This window comes from Chroicocephalus ridibundus, chromosome 3, assembly GCF_963924245.1.
Source record: "Chroicocephalus ridibundus chromosome 3, bChrRid1.1, whole genome shotgun sequence".
Taxonomy (NCBI): Eukaryota; Metazoa; Chordata; class Aves; order Charadriiformes; family Laridae; genus Chroicocephalus; species Chroicocephalus ridibundus.
In genome coordinates, this window is record NC_086286.1 from 11967718 (window position 1) to 11989131 (window position 21414).

The window sequence follows — 21414 nt, forward strand, 5'->3', positions numbered from 1 at the left end:
ACAGGACAAGGGGCGACGGGCACAAACTGGAAGACGGGAAATTCCATCTCAACACGAGGAAAAAAATTATTTCCTTGGAGGGTGGCAGAGCCCTGGCACAGGCTGCCCAGAGAGGTGGTGGAGTCTCCTTCTCCGGAGATATGGAAAAACCGCCTGGACGCGTTCCTGTGCCACCTGCTCTGGGTGACCCTGCTCTGGCAGGGGGGTTGGACTAGATGATCTCCAGAGGCCCCTTCCAACCCCGACCACTCGGTGATTCGGTGATTCTGCAGCCTCTGGCTGCGGTCCCGCTGGAGCCTGAGGAGAATGAGGCGGGCGCCACCGCGCCGCTGTGTGCCCAGGCCGCCAGCCCTCGGCGGCGGCTGGGCCGGGGAGCGCGGCCTCGCGGAGGCCGGGCCCTGAGGTGAGGTGTCCTCAGCTGCCAGCCGAGGCTCCGGCGGGGGCGGGCGCGGCCTGGAGCTGCCGCCGCTCGCAGCGGGGCCGAGCCGGGGCGCTGCTGAGGGAAAGCGACCGCTTGGTGGCCGCTCTATGGTCGCTGACGTTATGGGGCCGCTCGGCACCGCCGCTCCGTGGCCTTGGCGGACCGTGAGGAGGCTTCGGCGCCTGCGCGCCGCGCCCTCTCTATCCGCCCGCCTCGATGGTGGCGGGGCGGGGACGGGTCCGCTCCGCCCCGCGGCGCTATGGCGGTGGCGGTGCTGCGGCCGCTGGAGGCCCCGCCGGCGGAGCTGGCGCCGGTCACCGCGCTGCTGCTGGCTCCGCCGCCGCTCTGCTCGGCGCTGCGCGGGCGAGGCGGCAGCGGTGAGGGCCTGGTGCTGGCGGTGCGGCCGGCGGGGCGCGGCGGGGCGCAGGCCGTGCTGCTGAGCGCCGTGGCGCTGGAGGCGGGGGGCCGGCGGGGCGCCGAGCTGTGGCTGCGCGGGGCCTTGGTGCGGCGGCTGGGGCTAGCGGCCGGCCGGCGGGTGGCCGTTTGGCCGGTGCGCCGCCCGCCGCCGCTGGCCTGGGTGCTGCTGGGGGCGGCGGGGCGGGCGGGGCGGCCGGCGGGCGGCGCGGTGCTGGTGCGGCGGGGGGAGGCGCTGCCGGGAGCGGGGCCGGGGCCGGGTCCGCTGGTGCTGGAGGCCCGGCCGGCGCTCCAGGGGTTGCTAGGCAACGGCACGCGCACCGCCCTCGCGCCCCCGCCGCCGCCGCCCCAGCGCGAGCCCGCCGCCGGCAGCGCCCCCTGCCGGCCGCGCCCCGCCGCTCCCCCCCTCGTCTCCAGTTTCGCCGCCGCCGGGCCCGGCGGGGAGGCGGCTGCCGTGGGGCTGCGGGCGGCCCCCGGCGGCGGGGCGGGCGGCGGGGCGGAGGTGTGGGTGAGCCGGCGGGGGCTGCTGGCGCTGGGGCTGTTCCAGGGGGAGTGGGTGCGGGTGGGCGCCGAGGGGGCGGCCCGACGCCACCTGGCGGCCCTGCTGGCCCGGCCGCCGGCCTGGGAGTACCCGCGGGCCGCCCGCCGCGGGCCGCCCGACGGCGCCGCCCTGCTGGCCCCCGCACTGGCCTTCAACCTGGGCTGCGACCCCGCCGCCGCCGCCAACCTCCGCCTGCAGGTGAGCCGGGGCCCGGGGAGGCCGAGGCCTCTGGGGCTGGGGGCGGCGGCGGCAGGTCCTCACGGTGTGGCCTTTTCCCCTCTGCAGAGGTACGAACGGGCCGGCGCTGCAGATGGAAAGGGCAGCCGGTCCGTGCTCTCCGTGCCCCCCTTCGCCAAGGAGCTGCACCTAGAGATCGTCTGCTCACCAGCCTACAGCGCACGGGGGGGCTACGACCGCCTCCTCTACAAGCACTTCAAAACGCCCCGGTGAGCTGCACGGGGAGGGGACGCGTTCCTCTTCCTAGGGCGTGTTGGTGAGATGCACCCTTGCTCTGTGTTTGTGGCACCCAGAGCCGATACACACTGATGGCGTGCATAATCAACACCTTAATGCAGATGCTGAGTAGTTTTAGAATATCCGCTTGTACCATCTTCTCCTTGTGAGCGTGCTTCACTTGCACGTAGCACCTCTTGTCCTGTCCTTTGGAAGACATCCTCAAGTCTCCTTTCTCGTGATCTACCAGCCAACGCTGAGGGCTCCCAAGTGCTCCCTGCAAACCTCCATTCTGGGGCATGTTCATAACCCCAGTTTTCAGCTTTGAATGAAGTTGAGTAATCGAGAAACTGGATGTGTTGCCATCTTCTCTTATGACACCTGCCCCCAAGCCTCTTTCATTTGGCTGTCGAGGCGTTCTGTTGGAATTATTCTCAGCTCTTCCAGGGATAAGGAGGCTATTTTGTCTGGAAGAGACACTCTTTAATGGCATTCGTCTTCTATACCGTTCCCAGAAGGTTCCCCTTAGTAGTCTGGATGCGCGTACTCGCATCCAGTGTATGCTAAATCTTTATGTGAGTATTTATAATTTTATTTACAGGAAAGGAGTGAGTTGTTATGAATAAGTATATTCTTTTCTATGAAAACGCATGTGGTACAGGATGGGGAGGACACACCACCAGAAGGATTTACTCTCACTGTTGAAACTCCCTGTTATTTTTTTGTAGGCTTGTCCAGGAGGGAGACATCCTATGTGTTCCAACATTTGGATATGCCGAGTTTTTAGAAGTAAATGCAGACAAATTCCTAAGGTAGGTGGCAACAAACCGTGGCTCTTACATGGGTACTGCAAAGGAAAAGATACTTTTCCACTATTGACTCTCTTGAAGCAAGACAGTTTATTCCATTCTGATCTGTTCCTGGAGCTTGGAGTTTATCGGCCTCTTATTTTAGGGAGAAGAGGGAAATGTTTTTGTTGGATTATGGAAGGCTGCAGCTAAGAGGGAGGCCTCCCTTAGCTCACTCAAATAGTCGTGGAGGGAACAAAGGAAAAAGAGAGAAAGAAACTGATGGGGGGAAAAGGAATGAAGAGGAGGAAGGGGTGGCCACCAGCAAAGTGGGAGTTGGGCTTGTCAATGTGTGACAAACAACAAAATGTGAATATAAGCACTTACAGTTCGTATTAGAATAACTTTCTGTTTGGCCACCAATTCTGCCTTCCTTGGTTTTGCTTATATGGCTTTGAAACAGTTCTGTGCTAAGTGAGAGAAAGTCACCTTTGTATCAGCGTAGGGGTGCCCGCAGTGGGGTTTGGCTGGTGTTAATATAAACGCTTCATTTGTGTCACTGGGGGAACTGCCACAGGTAACGGAGGCGTGTGATGTGAAGAATCGCCTTGAATCATTCATGCAGGATGTACCAGCGACATGTTGTAACACTGCTCAGCTCCGCTATGCATTTTAAAATTTAATAGTTTTATAGCCAACTACATGAGTATTTTCTAGGCTGTTTCTCAGAGAGAGGCAGGACCATAGGAGGCACAAGTCTTCCATTTGTGGTCTTATATTAGCCCCGTGGCAAGCCAGAGAAGACAGCAGAGTTCATGGGACCTAAGGAGCTTGGAATTGTGTTGGTGTGCAAGTGGTACAATTATTCAGAGGGTGGAGAAAATCCCAGAGGAAACCTCTGCAGATCACTTAATCCATCCAGTGGGATATCAGCGTAGGAGGAAGCCTTTTTCCTGCAAGGTGCCCAGGGTAGGATGCTTGTAAGGCTCTCATGGTATCTGGGTGAGGCCTAGCCTGCAGCCTGGAGGACTCTGTGCTGTAAGGTTTTAGACTCCGCAACTGAATCTCTGCGGAGTTGTAATGAAGGTAGCAATGGCAGAAGAGAAAATGTCTTGAGCTCTTAGATGAAGTAAGATTAGTACAGCCATACTTGTGGAATGAAGCCCACCAGCACAAGCTGTAACTGTTGACAGTCTTGTTGGTTTGTCTGGCCAGACGGCACAGTGGGGTCCATAAAGGATCCGTGTGGGTCCTGGGAGAAGGCAAGAGGATCTCTGCTTACCTCTGCCTTTCAGCTGTCTTCTTGTTGGCAACTGTATTGTTCCTGCCGTCAAGATCTTGACTCAACAATTTAGACTGCTTGTTTATTCCCTTAGGTGGCCAGAGCTTTACTTCAAAGCGAGGAAAATCTTAGGCATGGGGGAAGGCGAGCAGTCTGAAGGTTACCTGGTGGACACCCAGAACACCTCTGTCTATCTGGTAAGATGTCAGTGGAGAGCAGGGAGGGTGTACAGGAGATCTGAGGCTGAGGTTGCACTAGGGGTGTTGAAGGTGCCTGTGGAGGCTTGTGTCTCCTGTCATTGAAAAATGGCATTTCAGCACACATTTTGTCACTTGGTACATGTCTTTTCTTGGGCGGTGTTCCACAGAGTGCTATTTTCCCTTCCTCACAGGCGGGCTCAACAAACAGCGCTGTCCCATCTGCCCCAGCCTATAACAGCCACGAGTTCTGGAGCAGTTTGTCTCCTGCTGGACTTTCTGATGTTGTGAAGCAGCTCTGTGACGCTCTTCGGCCTCATCTGAACAGTCCGTGAGTTAGAATTCCTTCTAGCAAGCGCCGGGAGAGCTGGGACCGCGATCCCCGGTCACTAGGAGAACTGTCTCTGTGTTACAGGGCAAGTGCACTGAGCGCGGCTGGCAGCGTTCTCCTCTCAGGGCCAAGCGGCAGCGGGAAACTGATGGCTGTCAGAGCTGTGTGTAGCTGCCTCAACCTCCACCTGTTCAAGGTAATTCCTCCTGCGGTCAGCTGATTGGTGGGTTTACAACATACAAAGAATTACGGAAATGTTCTTTAAGTTAGCCATACCAACTCTCCTGGGTATCGCAACCATGACGTGCAGCCTGCGCAGAAGCTGCTCCCATGTGCACAAGCAGACAAAAGGGGTCCGAGTATTTTGAGCTTAGCGGCTTGCTCTGGCATGAGTTATGGCTGCTGGTGGGCAGAACCTCAGAGCAACCGTTGGGATCAGCCTAAAGGTCTGTCTAGCTCCATGGCCTATGTCTGAGACTGGCCACTAACAGATGCTCAGGAAGAGAGCATAAGCATGAAGAGATGTCTCCTCTGGCAGGTACCCTCCAGTGCTCCGGAATCAGTAATTTAGAGATCTCTTGGCCCAGGGGTTGCATTTCTACCTTTCTTTACTGACTCTTGCTATTAATGCTGTTGGTCTAAGGTACTTTGCAGATACTGCAATTCACAGTTGTATTTTGGCAGACTGTCTCCCTGTCATTTGATAGGGCGTTGAGTTGATACTATACCCCAGAGGGTGGCAGTAACTAAAATACACAGAGAGAAGTTGGAAAGGTGATGAGGGCAGGGAATTGCAGTGGCACTGGGTGTTTTCACTTGTCCCCCCCATAGGCTGGGCAAAAAGGCATGTTGGAAAGTGAGGCAGAGATGATGCTAAGATCTTCTCTAGCTGGGTGGGAAGCCTAGAAAAGAAATTAAACCCTTGGTTTGATAATAGCATGTGTGCCAGATCTGGTTCAAAATTTCATGGCCTGTAGAAGAGCTACCCTGTAACTGTGTACACATTTGCCACCACCCGCTCGAGCAAAAAAAGCCCCCATATCTTCCATAGCAATGCTTGGCTTCTGAAAGGGGAACAACATCAAAACAAGGTTTCTTTAGAAAGAAAGAATCAGCCAAGATAAGGAAGTGTTACAACAAGAGACCGCTGCATAGATCACATTGGGGTGGCCTTGAAGTAAATGGAAGACAAAACAGATGAACAGATGACCAACACAGTCTACTTGGGTTTTGAAAAGGCTCTTTGGGAAGCTGAATGGTGGTGGGTTCTGAGTGAAAGTCCTGGCATGGATAAAGTGCTGGTTAAAGGTTAGGAACTGGCTGGGTGGTTGGTGGTGGTTGGTGAGTCTTCACAATCAGCAGCGGAGCTCTGCAGGCATCTGCACTGGGAGCTCAGAAATGACCTGGGAAAGGGGGTGAACTGGGATATAATGGTTTGTTGATACCTAAATTATTAAAGGTAAGAGAAAAGAGACAGACTGTCCTTGGACTAGAGACCTTTAATGAGACCAAGTGACTGAGCAGTGAAATGGCAGGTAAAATTCACTGTAGTTAGTTTTACATGGAAATGATGGATTTCAAGCTGATTGTCACCAGTCAGTATCAAGAATTTGATTTTATGTCAATGGCTCCATGAAAATTTGGGCTCTGTTCTCCATATATGTCAAAGATCAGATCGTAATTTTAGGAAACAAACTTGAGAGTAGGTACTGCTGCTGTGCAGATCCTTGTCTTGCCACAGCTTGAATTCTGTGCACAGTTCTGGTGTCTCCATTGCAAAAGCATAAACCTGAACTGGAAAAATTCAGAGGAGGCTACTGGGAAAGATCAGGAGTCTAGTCCAGTTTCTGTGTGGTGAACAGCTGAACAGGCTCTTCAGCTTGAAAAATAGAGAACTTGGGGAGAGTTTGATAGAGGTTTACAAGATCTTGAGTGGTCAACAGAGTGGAAAGTTTACTTTTCTCTGTGCCAGCATGAGGCCTGGGGCTGACAGGTGGAGCTAGTGGGAAAAGGCAAGCTAAAGGGGATGGTTCTTTGTGTAGGTAAGAGTATTTGGAGGAGAAACCTATTGTTATGAAATGACATCTGACTGGGAAAATCATTTCTGGTGGGAATGGTAGGTGCCTGGAAGAGTACTGAGCGGGGGGCGTTATATGTGCTTACTGTGATCATCCTTTTTCTTAAGCAGCCGCTTGTGGTCATGCTGGGAGACAAAATAGTGGGCTAAATGGCCTCGTGGTCTGAACTGGTTTTAGTTTCTGAAACTCTGAAAGGATTTGGAAGAAGAAGAAAGATGGAAAGAAGAGATCTGGAAGGTTCCTTTTTGTGGAAGGGAAACATAGGCTTGCTCCTTTTTTGTGGGTATTTTTAGAGTCAACTCATAGAAAACAAGCTACACATTTTGGATATTTGGTTTTTTTTCTTCTATTTAGAAGTTGGGTCCTGTTAGGTTGACATTACTCTCTTTAGCTGCACTTTTCTATCCAAGTAAAGCTGTAACAGTGGGTCAGTGGGGGAGATAGTTACAGCTTTGGCCAGCTGCTGTGGAGCTCATCTTCTGGACGTGATCCTTAGTGGTGCTGAGCTCTTACTCTTCTGCAGATGTGCCATAGCTCTTGGGATCCAGTACAAGATTGCAGAGGCTTCACAGTACCTTCAGATGCACGTATAGGATATGTTTGGGAGCACTGCAGCACTGCCGTGTCCTGGCAGGTGGCCTCAGGTTCTTGTGCGATGTGCAAGGCTATAGCTCTGGATTTGGCCTTGTGTGCTGCTTTTAAAGACTAAGACTCTTACTACTGAAGCTAGAGGTATTTCCTGTCCGTCTTATTCTCCTATGCCAGCTTTTACGCTCTTCCCTGCTTTTCTCACCTACTGCAATGCTTACATTACCATTCCACCTTCTCTTCCTCTGACTGTTTTGCCTGCTCTCCTACCAGGACACAGTAATTCTTCCATACTGTAATCTCCACCACTTGACGATCAGCAGGGTTTTTTTTGTCCTTTCCCTCTGCCTTGCTGTACTTCCATACAGATACTGCTGCCATTTGGCTGTGCCTGCCCCAACCCTAACTCCTGTTTTTGCCTACAGTACGTGGAGCACAGGAGTTCCTCAGCTCTGTGTCCCTGTCCTTACCCTTTACATCAGCTCTTGAGGCATTCTCCCTGCTTCAAGCTAGCCTTTCGGAGGATGAGGCCCAGGGAATCCAAGAGATGGTCTGGCTTTCTCTGCTCCACCTCGCAGCAGCAGGAGGCAGCACTGCCTGTTTCCAGCAGCATTCAAGCTGCTGTTCAAGGCTGGCCAGTGACCTCTCCTGTTTGGATGACTGTATCAAATGTTTACTTTGCAAACAGTGTCTGGGCCTCTAGCCGCTTCCAACTTCTCCCCCCGCTTCTACCTTCCTCTTGCACTTTGAGCCTGTGTGGCACTGGGTTGAACAGTTTCCTGAGCCTCCCCTTCTGCTCTTTGCACTGTTCCTCCAAGACACCTTGTTCTCCCTTTCTTGGCCTCTCCCACAGCTCTCCCATCCCTTCCAGCTTTGCTTACTGAGCCGTGATATGCACCGTATCAACTTCTCTGGTCTCTTGGCCTCACCTCTTTCAGACACGTTTTCCTGCCCCCTTTACCTCCTGCAGAGAAGCAAGAAATAGATGTTTTTCCATGCCAGAGAGTCCTGAATATGTCTATTTTGAACATGTCCTGAATGTGTCTCTGGGAAGGATCCAACTAGATCTCCTTTTGGCTGTGAATTGCCCTTGGAAGGCTTTGTGGACTTGAACATTGCCCTGGGTCCCCCAGCTGTCCAAGTTGCAACCACTGCAGACTGTGTTGTGTGGTCTGTCTCGCAGGTTGATTGCGTTAGTTTGTGCAGTGACACCAGTGGAGCCACAGAGGAGAAAGTACAGATGGCCTTCACCCAGGCCCAGCAATATCATCCGTGTGTGCTCCTGCTGAAAGACATCGAGGTGCTTGGCAGAGACCGGGACAGGCTAGGAGAGGACGCCAGGGTCATCGCTACTCTGAGACAGCTGCTCCTGGACAGAGACCCATCACTGAGGTACAGACTCTGCGTGTTTGCTATGAGCGTCTGCGGTGATTGTTTGCTTCTGCCATTCATAGGGCAGCAGTCACCGTTACATCAAGGTGACTGATTGCTAATGTGCCCTGTTTTATTTTTAATCCGGTGGAATCTCTCCCAGACTTGCTTTGTTTACTTCAGAGGGCCCTCGTTCCTCCAGCTTAGTGGCAGAGGGAATTGGGAAGCGTCGTTTGTCTGAAGCTGGTTTCTGAGTTGTTCAGATGAGCAAACCTGGCGTGTTGGCTGTGAGGCATGCCAAGGGCCACAGGGACCCTGGAAGGGAGCTGGACCCCGGGAGAATCTTGAGGCTGATGAGAAGTACCAGGGCACAGGGAAGGAGACATCCAGTGAAGAAATAAGATGCCTTTTGAAGGGCCTGTACTTGGAAACAGAGCCCACAAAGCAGTTCAAGGGCAAGCTGGAGGAGGGTGGCTGCAAGACACCTTGGCCAGTATGTGCATTTCTCAGAGGGAAGGCTAGCCATTAGAGAGTAACTTGGCATGGGTGATAGCAACGTAAAAGGGAAGCTTCCTTAGAGCTGAGACCATGCACTGTCATCCTTTTATCAACAGCCATGCTGTCCTGGTGATTGCCACAACCTGCAAACCCCAGGATGTTCCTACAGACGTGCAGACTGCTTTCCTTCACGAGGTGAAAATTGAAGCCCCTTCAGAAGAGCAGAGGAGGTCAATGCTGAGCATGCTGACTGCTGGTCTGCCTCTGGGCAAAGAAGTGAGCCTGTCCAAGCTGGCCCGCAGGACTGCAGTGAGTGAAACCACAGCAGCATGTGGAGATGGGCAGGACAGGAGTGCTGGGCCAACCTCCCCTACCTGGCCTTGCAGAAAGGGGGCAATTCCCACAGCACAGGCAACTTCTTCAGTCAGACATCAGCTTTAACTTCAGATTTAACTGCAGCCTAAGGACTTCACACCTTTTGCAGGGGTGTTGGTTGATACTTAGCTCTGCTAGAAGACGGAGCCAATAGGAAAAAAAAAAGAAGCTAGAGCCTTCAGCCAGGGCACAGCAGCTCAAAGAACAGCTCTGCGAGGAATTTTTCCCTGTACACTTTTTATGGCCCAGCTGGAGCTGTGGTCAGGGACTGAACTGATGCTGTTTGTTTCCGCATTCACAGGGTTTTGTGCTGGGAGATTTCTGTGCCTTGTTGTCCCACAGCAGCCGGGCTGCTTGTACCCGCATCCAGGCCTTGAGGTAGCACAGGCAACAGGGCAGGAGGCGGGGGAGGGCAGGGGCTGCAGCCAGCAGGAAAATGCCAGGAGCTGGGGCGGAGCCTGAGTCCTTCCTTTCTCTTTCCTCAACAGTTTTCCAGGCGGACTGAGCGAGGAAGTGGAGAGAGATTTTTGCACTGCTGGGTTCCCGGTGCTTGAGGAGGATTTTAGCGTTGCGCTGGACCAGCTGCACGATGCCCATTCACAGGCAGTGAGAGCCCCGAAGGTAGGATGCTGGGGCAGAGGAGGGAGGGTTGGTTCTCTAGGGCGGTATGGCTCAGTATCTCTCGCAGACCTCGCCAGACAGGGCTGTGCTCTAGCATACCACTTCCTGTTGTGTCCTTCCATGTATTCCCCAGCCTTGGGTGGGAAACGGTCCCACTGGGCTTTCCCCACGAGTGCTTTTCATCCTCTTGGCTTTGAATTTGGTCAGGGTAGCCCTTGCTGCTCTAACTGGAGACCACTTAGTTGGCTAGTGCCATAGGGCTGCCAGCTGCGTAGCTCAGCCTTTCGAGAGGCAAAGGCAACCGCAGGCTGGCTGCCTCGCTGAGGTCTCTCCAGCCACCTGATGCATGGGAACAGAGAGGCTGGGGCGCAAGCTGGTGAGGGAGTTTCCCCACATGTGTGAGAAGCCTTATACTTGATCCCTGGCCTCGGACACTGCCCGAGCTGGCACAGGCTTTTCTGACGGCCGGGCGATTGGAAGAGCTTGGGGGTTCTTCAGAGAAAGGGACGTGGAGTGTCAGAGAAAACCAGCAGAGTCAGCTTCTCGTGAGGGGTGTGATCTGCCTCTGGCAGCTCGGCACACAGGGAAACAGCATTAGGGGTGACTGTTTTTGCTGCGTAGTGTGAGTAGTGTGAGGTCCGAGCGAAACGATTGGAGCCTCTTCTCCACACCCTCGAGTGCAAATAACTGAGCTCAGCACAGGACAGGGAACGCTGGCCTTGGAGCAGTTATCCTGGCGCCTTCCCCAGCCGCCCACTTGCAGTCCTGCCCAGGGTGACACCTTGCTGGTGTCATCATACAGGAGCTACTCCGGGACTTAATTAATTCAGAAATTTACTAGAGGCTGAAATGAGCTCTGCTTTGAGGCGTGTTTGCCAAGTTTGCTGTAAGACAAATAATAACCATAGAGCGTGCTCGACAGTGAGCTGTGTGAATGGGAGCTGATTTCCTTTGTATTTTACAGTCCTTTATCAATTTCTTAGTAATTGGCTGTGGTTCAGAAAGCCCATTAGCAGACCTGGATACTCTCGACATACATAACTTTCAATTCCCTGCTTGCATTTTCTGGTTAGTCACACATTTGTTTGCAGTTATAGCTTGAGCTTCCTAGAGACAACTGATTTCAAACCTCCCGTTGCTAGCAGTGTCTGCAACATGTCCTAGACTCACAAAGCTCTCCCCTGAAAACAACCTTGCTGCAGTTTTCCAGCTCCCATGCTGATGCCTGTAGAGACTTTTCTAGTGAGGCAGTATAAGCAAGAGTGCAGGGGAGAGGGCAACTCTTCCATTAATTAGCACTGAAGAAGTATGGCATGTGACCTTTTGCTTTAAGAGACTTTTTTTTTTTTTTTTTTCCTGGAAATCCTTATCTTGTCTGACCTGATTTTCCTGGTGGACTTGCTGGACAGCTGGAGAAATAGCGTGAGATAACATCATCTCAAGTAGCGAAGGAAGGAGAGCCAAATTGGCTGATGGGAAAAGAATTTTGCTCTGGCCTATTTTTAAACTCCCAATTTTTGCTGGCACCTGTTCCCCACCCAGCCAGCTGCTGGGGGGAAGTGTTTTTGGGCTTTGCTTTCTCTGCATGTTCCCGGGAGAGCTGCTCTGACTCTCAGGAGGATCTGTCACGCAGACTGTGGCATTCCTGCTATTTCTAATGCTGTGAGCAGAGCAGCAGCATCTTCTGAGATTGTTTTGCTCAGCACAAAATAACTAAAGTGTCATGGATCACCCCTCTCAAGTTTGCTGTCTTTTCTCTCCGCAATGATCCCTTGCGTATTTGCAGTTGACCCCATCCCTATCCATTTCTTGTAAGCATCCATGGACTTTATTCTCGCATCCCCCCTTTCAAAAGCAGCTGGTTTTCTGGACAGTGTCCTCCAGGATGTGTCTCTCTCACATCCTCCTTCACATGACAGAGGTTCCTAATAGCCCAGGTTTTGTCGCTCTGGTGAGAAGCCCTTGCACAGTCTCACCATCTTGGGGGACAAGGTGCCCTGAGCACAAGTAGCTCATAATTGCTAGGTCTAGGTTTCTTTTTTTTCTTTTTTTTTTTTTTTTCTTTCTCTTTCTTATTTTTACCTTCCCTCATGTGTCCCAAGGGCTGTCTGCAGCAGGGCTCTCTGGCAGGTGCTTTCCCTGGGGTATTTTTGCTGACAGGTGATATGAGGTGCAACAGAGGACTGGAGACAAGGCAGCAGCTTGCATGGGGACATGCACAGTTTGTTCTCCGTATTGCAGAGTTCAGGAGAGGGGAATGTGGGTGCTGGGGGATCCCACGGCCGGGATGTCTGGCAGTGCAGTGCGGGGCTGACTTGCTGCATAGCCAGACACAGGTGACGGCACAAGGGGCTGGTGACTACTACCCCACTGGAGCAAGAGCTCCCCAGGCCTGCTCGAGGCTCAGGAAGAAGTGCTGACAGGGACTCTCTCTCTTGGCAGATACCGTCCGTCTCCTGGCAGGATGTTGGTGGGCTCCAGGAGGTGAAGAAGGAAATCCTGGACACTATCCAGTTGCCCCTGGAGCACCCGGAGCTGCTGTCACTGGGTCTGTGCCGCTCTGGTCTGCTGCTGTATGGGCCTCCAGGGACAGGGAAGACCTTGCTGGCAAAAGCCGTGGCAACCACGTGCGCCATGACGTTCCTTAGGTGAAGAGTGGGGGTTCATGCAATGGGACTGACTTTCTCCTGGCAGCGGATGGGCATGCGCTAACTGGCTCCCTCTTCTCCCTTCCCCACAGCGTGAAAGGGCCAGAGCTGATCAACATGTACGTTGGGCAAAGCGAGGAGAATGTGCGTAACGGTGAGCAGATGCATCCTGCTCCTACATGTAGGAAGATGGGGCTTTTCCGTGGTGCTGGAGGGAAGGAGGTAGTACTTAAACCCCTCTTCCCGGCTCCTACCCACAGCTGCCCGCAAGGGCACAAACCCAACTGTCTCCTGCACTCAGTCTGTTCCTTTCCTTGCCACATCTTCCCCTCCTGCTCGCTCTGGGCCTGTTGCTCTTGTCCCTGGTTTTCCCGATGGGACAACAGCCCCTCAGAGACAAAGCTGAGCCTTGGGGCCCGTGGTGCTGGGTGCTGCTTGTTCCTGCTCCCACTGAGCCCCTCAGGCAGGAGCAGTTGGTGGTGGTGAGGCAGTGGGCAGCTGGTTTCCATCCACGGCTCTTCCCTGCTGGTGACGTAGCAGGTCCTGTTGCCGTTGACTGCTCCTCCAGGCCTTTCTCACCTTTTGTGCTGTCTCCTCCCAGTATTTGCCAGAGCCAGGGCAGCTGCTCCATGCATTATCTTCTTTGATGAACTGGATTCCCTGGCCCCCAGTCGTGGGCGGAGCGGAGATTCAGGGGGCGTCATGGACAGGTGGGTGAGCATTATGTGTTTTTGAGAGACCAGCATGCCTGCCTCAGCTGGGGGGATGCACAGGATATCCCCACGAGGCAGAGTCCATCCCAAATCTCTATTTTTTTTTCCTTCCTTCCCTGCTCCCTTCAGCTCTTCTGTGTGGCCTGTCTCCTCTCTCTGGACATTAGTACTGCTATTTGCATTGCCACAGATTCCTGATTGCCCAAGCTTGTTGTGCAAACATTTGGTAAAGACAGAGTCCCCTCCAGCTGCTTCTGTGGCTGCCAGCTACTCCCTTTGGCCTCTCCAAGGTCATCCTTCACACCCCTGCCGTGCTCGCCTCCTATTAGCTGCTGTTTCGCTGCAGTGGGAAACCTTTCAGCTGCCTCTGGTAGAAGCAAAATATGTACAGCTTAGAGATACCCAGAAACAGGGTTATTTCCCCCAGGCCTCTTCTGCTGAGCTGATAGTCCCCATCCAATCTTCCTCTCCATCCATGGGGGTTCTGCAGAGTTTTCCAGTGACACCGTGTGTCACTGGACACAGCGTCCATCTTCACACGCGCAAACCAGTAGCTCTGGAAGGGGCTGGGTATGGTGCCCGTTGGTTGCCTCAGGTGATCCCAGAACCTGGTGGAGGTATCCCCATTCCAGGAGGTCTGTGCAGCACTGAAGTACTGTGCTGCCAGCCCAGCTTAAGCCTTGTGGCCGCAGAACTAGATCTGCAAGGTGTGCCATTCACCGCTCGGAGAACGGGTTGTCAGTGTCACCGGCCTGCCAGGCTGTCCCCGGCAGGGACTGACAGGGCAGTCCTGCAGCTGAACGTGCTGGGCAGTACCACACAGCGGGGAGAGTTAGGATCCGCCAGCACATGCGAGTGGGCAACCTGAGCCATAGCCATGCGTGCCTGCCTACATTTGCTCTGTGTTGCCAGTGTCTGATAGCAAGTATAAGCACGTGTGGCCATCCTGGAAGGGTTCAGAGCCAAGCAGAGGCCTGAAGGACTGTCTGGGTAACAGAGGTTTGCACTGACTTTGCAATGAACCCACGCACTCACTGGCTGCACGTAAACGAAGGGGTCTGGATGGCTGTGTCAGGGCTCTTCAGGGAAGAGAAATACGAGCTGAAGTCCAAGCCACGGACCTGCCAGTGGCCTCACTTATTCCTCTTTTCGTTTGGTGGCTGAGGGTGACAGTGGGTGACTTGCCAAGGCCTAGTTGTGCTGTCTTGCACCCTGCAGAGTTGTCTCGCAGCTCCTGGCTGAGCTTGATGGCCTTCATTCCACCAGAGAGGTATTTGTCATTGGAGCTACGAACAGGCCTGACCTCCTGGACCCAGCTCTGCTCCGGCCGGGCAGGTATGTCGCATCCTACCCTGCCTTGCTCCAGGGTAGTTCCCCGGAGCTCCATAGGCAGTGATGAGGTGGACTGTGTCCCCACCATATTCCCTCCACAGAGACTTCCTGAAGTCCCCCAGCCCTGGCTTGTGGGGGAGATAGGAAGCCAAGAGGAGGCCGGTGCCTACGGCTGTATCAGCAGAACAAGATACGGCTGCTTGTTATCCCCCTCCACTCTGGTTATCGCCCCAGCATCAGAGCAGGGCAATAAGGGACCTGCCCGTTTCTCCGGCCTGCCCCGGTCCCTCCGAAGAGCAGCCCTGCCCTCCAGCACGTTGCCTGCTTTTTCCCCCCCAGCTTTGTGTCATCCACGAACTTGGCAGCAAAAGGAGCTGCCCTAGGGCCACCCTTCAGTTTCCGTTGCACAGGGCCGAGCACCCGTGGCAGGTTTGCCTTGGCCTGTTCTCGACTGCCTCTTCTCTCTGCTGACAGGTTCGACAAGCTGGTCTATGTGGGCATAAACGAAGACCGGGAGTCGCAGCTGCAGGTGCTGAGCGCCGTCACCAGGAAGTGAGTGACCCTGTGCTCTTGCAGCAGCCTTCCGCCACCCTCCAGTGGGTCGCAGTCTTCCTGGGGTTGATGCGTAGTGTGCTCCAGCTTGGCTTCATGTCTGAGCCCTGGGGAGCACCTGAGTCACTGACCCACAGACAGCAGGTAGGGGAAGAGGATGGGGCAATTTCCAGAAGCAGAACTGGGGCTGGTTTTCATACAAGATGGGAGCAGCTCAGGTGACTGTCCAGGTGGAGCGGTTGGTAAAGTTCTCCAGTCACCGTGCCCACATGCTTTTCTTGAGGAGCTTAGCCAGATCCTAACAGTGTGATGGGACTGTGGTGCACCAAAATGGCAGGAATCTCCCATTTGCTTCCTGCAAGAGTTCCCCTGGCGCATCTGCTGTTTCCAGGTCCAAGGGTGAAGGCAGCTCTGTTCATCTCACTGTCCCCCCTCCTGCAATGCTGAGGGGTGTTCAGCCTGTGCTCTGTTCCAAACACTGGTTGTGTTGGGATCACGGCAACGTGGGGTTTGGCTGCTTCCCCAGCCGTTCTGAGCTCCTGAGGGCATCTCTCTAGAGGGAGAAAAGCAAGCCCTGGAATTCAGGTGCAGAGGTACCACCCCACCGCAGCTGGGTGAGCAGCTGGGAATCTGCCTCTGCGGGGACGTTCTGTCATGGATAGCCGTGATCGGCTGCTGCCTTTGACGATAAGCCAGCAGGAGAGGCGAGAGCGTGGGCTGGCTGCGAGCATCTATTCACGCCGTGTGGCTTGGCCGTCGTGCCCTCCAGCACCGTGCTGCTGTTCGTGCTGAAGGAGGCTCCCTGTCTGCAGCGTGGCGCTGATGGGATGGTTTGGTGTTACAGTGGTTTGTACTGTCTGTAATTAAACATGTTCTTATCCAGCCCTGGCTGTAGGCTGTTCCCAGGCATGTGGACTACCTAGTTTCTCTGAGTGAGAACTCAAAAGTTGCCTTTGATCCTACTTAGCAGGAGAGAGGACTAAGAGAAGTGACTACATTGACAAAACAAACAAACCAACCCCTTTGATTTTTTTGGTTTTTTCGAGCATGCAGAGCACAGTCCAGAAGTGGCTAAACATGGGGCCTCCAGTTCCTCCCGCCCAGTCAGACTGGCTGCCACCGCTCTCCTGGTTTGTTTTTTCTGTGGCTTTTACACCTGCACTTTTCTCTCTCGGCAGGTTTAAACTGGATCCTTCCGTGAATCTCACCACCATCCTAGAAAAATGCCCGGCTCAGCTGACAGGAGCAGACATCTATGCCCTGTGCTCGGATGCCATGATGTGCGCTGTCAAACGCAAGGTGGAATGGATCGAGGAAGGTAGGAGCCCGGCCTTTAGCTGTCCCACGTGTTGGGGTGGCCCAGCGCAGGGGCAGAGAGGAGAGTTACCGATGCTGGTAACTGGGCTTTGTGAGAAAGGCCTCGACGGCTTTGGGACCAAGTCTAAATGCTGGGCTCTGGGTTACTGGCAGGCGGCTTCTGCAGATGTGATCATCTTCACCTCCAGCGCGTGGTCCCGGTGGGAAGGAGACAGACGTGGATTTTCCTTCCAGTCTCTGGTGGCTGGAGAGGGGGCTGTCGAATCTTTCCAGCCGCCCCTGCGTTGGCATTCAGCCTTTTCCTGTCCTCTGTCTCATGCAGGGCTGGACACCGAGAGCTCTGCTCTGATCCTGACCATGGAAGACTTCCTGCAGGCTGCTGCGAGGTTGCAGCCGTCAGTCTCTGAGCAGGAGTTGCTCAGGTACAGACTCATCCAGCAGAAGTTTGCTGCCTGCTAATGCTGAGCAGAGCTGGGACTGGAGGAGTGGTGGGGACGGTGTGTTAAGGGGTGCGAGAGAACAGGCACAAACAGGCACCCCCCTGCTCTCCTCTGATGTCTCCTGGGCCCCCTTCTTTCGAGCTTGGGTGGAAAAGTAGCCGTCCGTTTTCCTGCACCAAAGCCCGGTGGAAGCACTGCTCTGCTCAGCCAAGCTGGTGGTGGGTTCTGTAACGGTCCCTCACATCTCAGGGAGCACTTTGTGGCTGCCGGGAGCATACCGGGGTGACTTCCCAGCACAGAGGAAGCCGAGTCTTGTGGTTGTGGGCAATGTAGGAGTGTCTCCGTGGGTGACAGAGCACTGAGTCGGGGAGCGAGTCCCAAACTGCACCCAGTTTGGCAGCAGGAGGGGGGCTGGAGGCAGCCCAACACTTGTTGGAGTGTCAGCCCCCAGTGAGGGGCGCTGGCTGGAGGGCAGTAGGACACGAGACGCTGCTGCTGCAGCCAGCCTGGGCTAGACATGGTCTCTCTGAATAAATATGGGGGTTTGACACTAGGTATTCACTGCCTGGCCTCAGGTCTTTGCCTGCTCGTGGTGTCTGTGGGCTTGGGAAGGTCCCTACGAGCTCCCTCGGGTGGGTGTTGCAGAGAAACCCTTGTCCTGCAGGTAGAGGGGGGAGGGCACCTGTGAACAGGGCTGGGGCCACCTTTGTCTGGCAAAGGTTGCCAGAGTGGCTGCAGTACATACGAGATGAGGAGAGGCCAAGGGAACGGGGTTTGCTCAGCTGGGAGCTGAACTGTCTCGGTGGAGAGAGCCCAGTTCTTCCTGGAGGTGCTGGGAGGCAGGACACGAAGCAAGTGGCAGCAAGGGAAGTTCCCACCGGATACTAGGAAAAACTCGTCATGGGGAGAGGGAGTGTTCCAACCTTGGAAATACTCAACCCGTGGCTGGAGCAGCCCAGAGCTGCCCTGTCTGCGCTGACCCCCCTGCCGAAATCCTGTCTCACCTCCCTCTGCAGCCTCACGGCAGCTGATGGCACCACCACGTGTGCCCCGCTTCCTGGCCTTTGCCAAGGATGCCAAATAAATTCCCCACTCCAGCCGTGTGTGGCAGCCAGCTGGCCAGCAGCTGCCTCCGCCAGGTCCCTGCAGCTGCTCCTGTGGCTCGTGGACATGTTAAGCCAGAGGCCCAAGGGGCCGTTGCTCCCAGGCTTTGCCCCACGGCTGGCAGTTGTGTCCCAGAGCCAAGCGTGGCTGTCGAGCACCAGGTCCCCACCGCGCTCCTCCTCGAAAGGGCTGCTTCTCCAGCAGCTGCAGCCATTCCTGCACGAAGCCCCAGCTGATACGTGCCTCCAGCCCTGTTGCGCTTGCTCCGGCACCTGAGCGTGTTGAGGCAGAGCTGTCCCTGACCGCAAGGCGCTGCTGGACCTGGCCACCACCTCTCTCCCCAGGGCGGGCAAGGAGGGAGCTGCAGCCACAGCAAAAGCACCGGTGGGGGGGGGGGATGCGGAGCCTCCCCGCTCGGGGAGCCCTGGCAGAGGGGTGTCAAGAAAAGGGGGTCGGTGCCTGGCTGGGGGTGGTACAAGGGAGGAAAAAAACAGTTGCAGCACACTGTGAGCCGTGCTGTCGTGGGCTTTGCGGGGACGTGCAACCAGCCAGGAGCCAGCCCACCCTTGGCTCCGCTTCAAGGGGAGCCCCGAACCCCACACCACAGGCATGACTGGCACCCGCGGCGGGGGGGCTCGGGCGTGAGGCTGTGCGGGCACCCACCCCATGCTCCCCCCAGGCTGGGCAGGTCCTTCCCCGTGAGTCCTGAGGTGGCTGCGGCCATTCCCCTTGCCCTGTACCCTACACATACACGGACACACGGACCACGGGCTCCGGTAGGTCTCACGAATGCTCTTAATTAATGGGAGGGGGCTCCAAGGCAGCTCTCAGCAATGTCTCCAGCCCCCTGCTTGTCCCCGGAGCTGCTCGCAGCTCTCAGCCACCACAGTCCCGTCTCTGCAGCCCCCTCAGGCCGTCTTCTTCACGACGTGGATGAAGTAGCAGGGGACGTGGGCTTGCCCCGGCGTGTAGGGCTGGAAGTCGCCCAGGACGCTGTGCTGGCACTTCCCCTGGAAGGCGCCTTTCAGCAGGGCCGTGAAGGCCTCCAGACGGTGCGGGTAGTAGGAGAGCCGAAACTTGCTGCAAGGAGGCAACCACGGTGAGGTGGGGGCTAGCAGAGCACAGCACTAGCCACCCCCCCCGACTCCAGGGCTAGGAGCCACCCCCGCGGCCCCTCTCACCTCAGCTCCGGGGCTGCACCTGCCTCGGTGGGAGGGACCTGCACCGTGTAGTCCAGGGTCACCATGTGCGCCTTGTTGTTCACCAGCAGCACCGAGGTGGTGATGTCTTTGGTCAAGTCACTCTGGGGACCACAGTAAGACTGTTTGTGGCCTGTGGGGACTTGGTGGCCCCCTCCCCAGCCTGGGCACAGCCCTGCTCCCTGCCCCACTTGGCCCCCTTGGGGCCAGAGGGCTCAGGTTGGGGCAGAGAGGAGTGGGATGGAGGAGGGTCCACCAGCCCACCTACCTTGTAGTAGATGTTCTTGCCAGGTGGAGCGCAGCCCGTGGCTAGGATGTGATCGTAGTTGCGGTGGTCGATGACCAGGACACCACCGGGCCGCACCATGCTGGCGATGTTCCTCAGGGCCAGCTTGTGGTCACTCTGGTCCCCTGGGGAGGAAACCGCAGTGTCCCCAGGCACTGATTGTACCCTGTGGCACAGCCCGTGGGGCCCCATTTTGCCCCCCACCCCACCCCCCCCCCCCACAGACAGAGCTACCCCTGCCGTGCCTCCCCCCCCCAAAACCAATCTCAGCTTGGAGAACCCACAGCCCCACCCATGGTATGAGCTCAGGCACGTTCTCAGCCTCACTGGGGCAGAGCACACCACATGGGGAACCCACCACCCTGCTTGTAGCACAAGTCTGGGTGTGTCTCCAGCCTTGCCAGAGATGTGACAGAGATGCACACAGCTCCACCACCATCATCACAGCACCCAACGGGCCCCACTCATGCTATGAACTGGGGCACGTCCTCAGCCTCCCTGGAGTCACGCCGTGATGCAGCAACGCCACTGCGCGTAATCCGCTGCCCCACTTATGGCATGAGCTAGGGCATGGTCTCAGCCTGCTGGCAGACACAGTGCACATGTGTGTAGGTAACACACGCGCGCACACAACCCCCCAACTCACCTTTGAAGTCAGGCAGGTGCGCGAAGGAGTTGCCCAGGCAGATGACTGCATCAAACCCGTCCCCTGGCTTCTCCAGGTCCTGCTCCAGTGTGAGCCAGTTGGCCTCCTCGATGACTGCAGTACAGGGGAGCGGATGAGGGCAGGGACACCCCAACGACCCAACAGCCTGCCCCGCATGCAAGCCCCCCCCCCACCCCCCCCCGCCCCCCAAGCCCATCATCACCCAGCCCTTCCTTAGCCCCCTGCGGGTGCTGTATCCAGCCTGGGGCCAGCAGGCAGGTGAGGGCCACAGCCTGGGCTTGCAGAGCAGCTGGCGTTGGCAGGTCCCTGCCCATCCCTGCAGCAAGGCCACCTGGCCAGTGGCACCCACGCGAGGGGCCTGAGCATGGCGAGGGGTTGGGGACGGGACGCGAGGGGCTCAGGGCAGAGGCCCCCAGGCCGGGGTGGGGTGTTGGTCTCCACATGCCCCTCCCGGCCCCCGTGTCCCCCGCACCCCATCGGTCGAAGGGCTCCTCCTTGCGTCGCTCCCAGCGCTCCTTCAGCGCGTACTTGAGCATCTTGTCGCTGGCGTCGACGCTGGTCACCTGGAAGCCCTCCTCCAGCAGCATGATGGAGTCCACCCTGGGGACACGGCTGTCAGCGGGGCCGGGGGCAGCTCAGGGGGGGCCCGGGTGGGGGTGGGGGGACGGGACTTTGGGGACGGCCGGGGGCAGCGTGGCCCAGGGTATCCCCGGGGCGGGGAGGGCGGAGGGGATGGGGGGGGGGGGGGGGGACCGGGCGGGCGCGGGGCGCGGTGCCTCACCCGGTGCCGCAGGCCACGTCGAGGACGGAGCGGCAGCGGTGCTGGCGGAGCAGCGCCAGGAGCCAGCTGCGGTACTCGGCCGTGCGGCCCCGCGTGTCCCCGATGTACAGCTGCCACACGCGGGCCGCCCGACCGTCCGCGTACTGGTCCGGCAGCCCCTCCGCCGCCACCCCCAGCGACCGCGTCCGGTACACGCTGTCCACCATCCCGCCGACGCCGACGCCGACACCGACACGGCCGCGGCCCCGGCCCCGCTCCGGCCTCACTGCGCCGCGCCCCCGCCGACGCCCCGCCCACCACCCCCGCCCCCGCCCCTCCGCCAATCACCGCCCTCCCGCCCCCTGCGCGCCTGCCAATCACCGCTCACCGCCACGCCCCCCTCTCCGCCTCGCCCCCGGGATTTGGCGCGCCGGCGCG

General features: G+C 56.7%; 2 protein-coding genes across 5 annotated transcripts; one reads left to right on the forward strand and one right to left on the reverse strand.

Moving 5' to 3' along the window:
- Nucleotides 1-642: 642 nt before the first annotated feature.
- Nucleotides 643-17513, forward strand: PEX6 (peroxisomal biogenesis factor 6). Of its 4 annotated transcripts, XM_063328011.1 has the most exons (17): nucleotides 643-1574; nucleotides 1662-1822; nucleotides 2558-2641; nucleotides 3994-4096; nucleotides 4291-4427; nucleotides 4512-4623; nucleotides 8277-8485; nucleotides 9079-9271; nucleotides 9639-9715; nucleotides 9826-9958; nucleotides 12401-12606; nucleotides 12699-12760; nucleotides 13208-13316; nucleotides 14538-14654; nucleotides 15126-15203; nucleotides 16382-16521; nucleotides 16843-17513. In XM_063328011.1, the coding sequence occupies exons 1-17, from the start codon at nucleotides 681-683 to the stop codon at nucleotides 16977-16979; spliced, it is 2952 nt and encodes a 983-aa protein (XP_063184081.1). In that variant the 5' UTR covers nucleotides 643-680; the 3' UTR covers nucleotides 16980-17513. The 4 variants fall into 4 exon arrangements, 2 of the variants coding, with proteins under 2 accessions (XP_063184081.1, XP_063184082.1); XR_010070160.1 differs by lacking the exon at nucleotides 16843-17513 and having other exon boundaries at nucleotides 12699-12828; nucleotides 15126-15347; nucleotides 16382-16516; XR_010070161.1 differs by lacking the exon at nucleotides 16843-17513 and having other exon boundaries at nucleotides 15126-15347; nucleotides 16382-16516.
- A 1321-nt stretch (nucleotides 17514-18834) lies between these two features.
- Nucleotides 18835-21294, reverse strand: GNMT (glycine N-methyltransferase). The gene is made up of 6 exons (XM_063328015.1): nucleotides 20998-21294; nucleotides 20689-20816; nucleotides 20196-20309; nucleotides 19532-19674; nucleotides 19246-19367; nucleotides 18835-19144 (listed from the first exon to the last, which is right to left on the reverse strand). The coding sequence occupies exons 1-6, from the start codon at nucleotides 21201-21203 to the stop codon at nucleotides 18973-18975; spliced, it is 885 nt and encodes a 294-aa protein (XP_063184085.1). The 5' UTR covers nucleotides 21204-21294; the 3' UTR covers nucleotides 18835-18972.
- Between the last annotated feature and the right edge of the window lie 120 nt (nucleotides 21295-21414).

Excerpts from the sequence above, each read along its gene's own strand:
- PEX6 (XM_063328011.1), top strand. The coding sequence starts at position 681 with ATGGCGGTGGCGGTGCTGCGGCCGCTGGAGGCCCCGCCGGCGGAGCTG. Across the intron at positions 9,272-9,638 it reads AGCTGGCCCGCAGGACTGCA|GGTTTTGTGCTGGGAGATTT; the intron begins GTGAGTGAAACC and ends CCGCATTCACAG. Across the intron at positions 12,607-12,698 it reads TGCGCCATGACGTTCCTTAG|CGTGAAAGGGCCAGAGCTGA; the intron begins GTGAAGAGTGGG and ends CCTTCCCCACAG.
- GNMT (XM_063328015.1), bottom strand. The coding sequence starts at position 21,203 with ATGGTGGACAGCGTGTACCGGACGCGGTCGCTGGGGGTGGCGGCGGAG. Across the intron at positions 19,675-20,195 it reads GCACCTGCCTGACTTCAAAG|GGGACCAGAGTGACCACAAG; the intron begins GTGAGTTGGGGG and ends TTTCCTCCCCAG. Across the intron at positions 19,145-19,245 it reads GGTGCAGCCCCGGAGCTGAG|CAAGTTTCGGCTCTCCTACT; the intron begins GTGAGAGGGGCC and ends GCCTCCTTGCAG.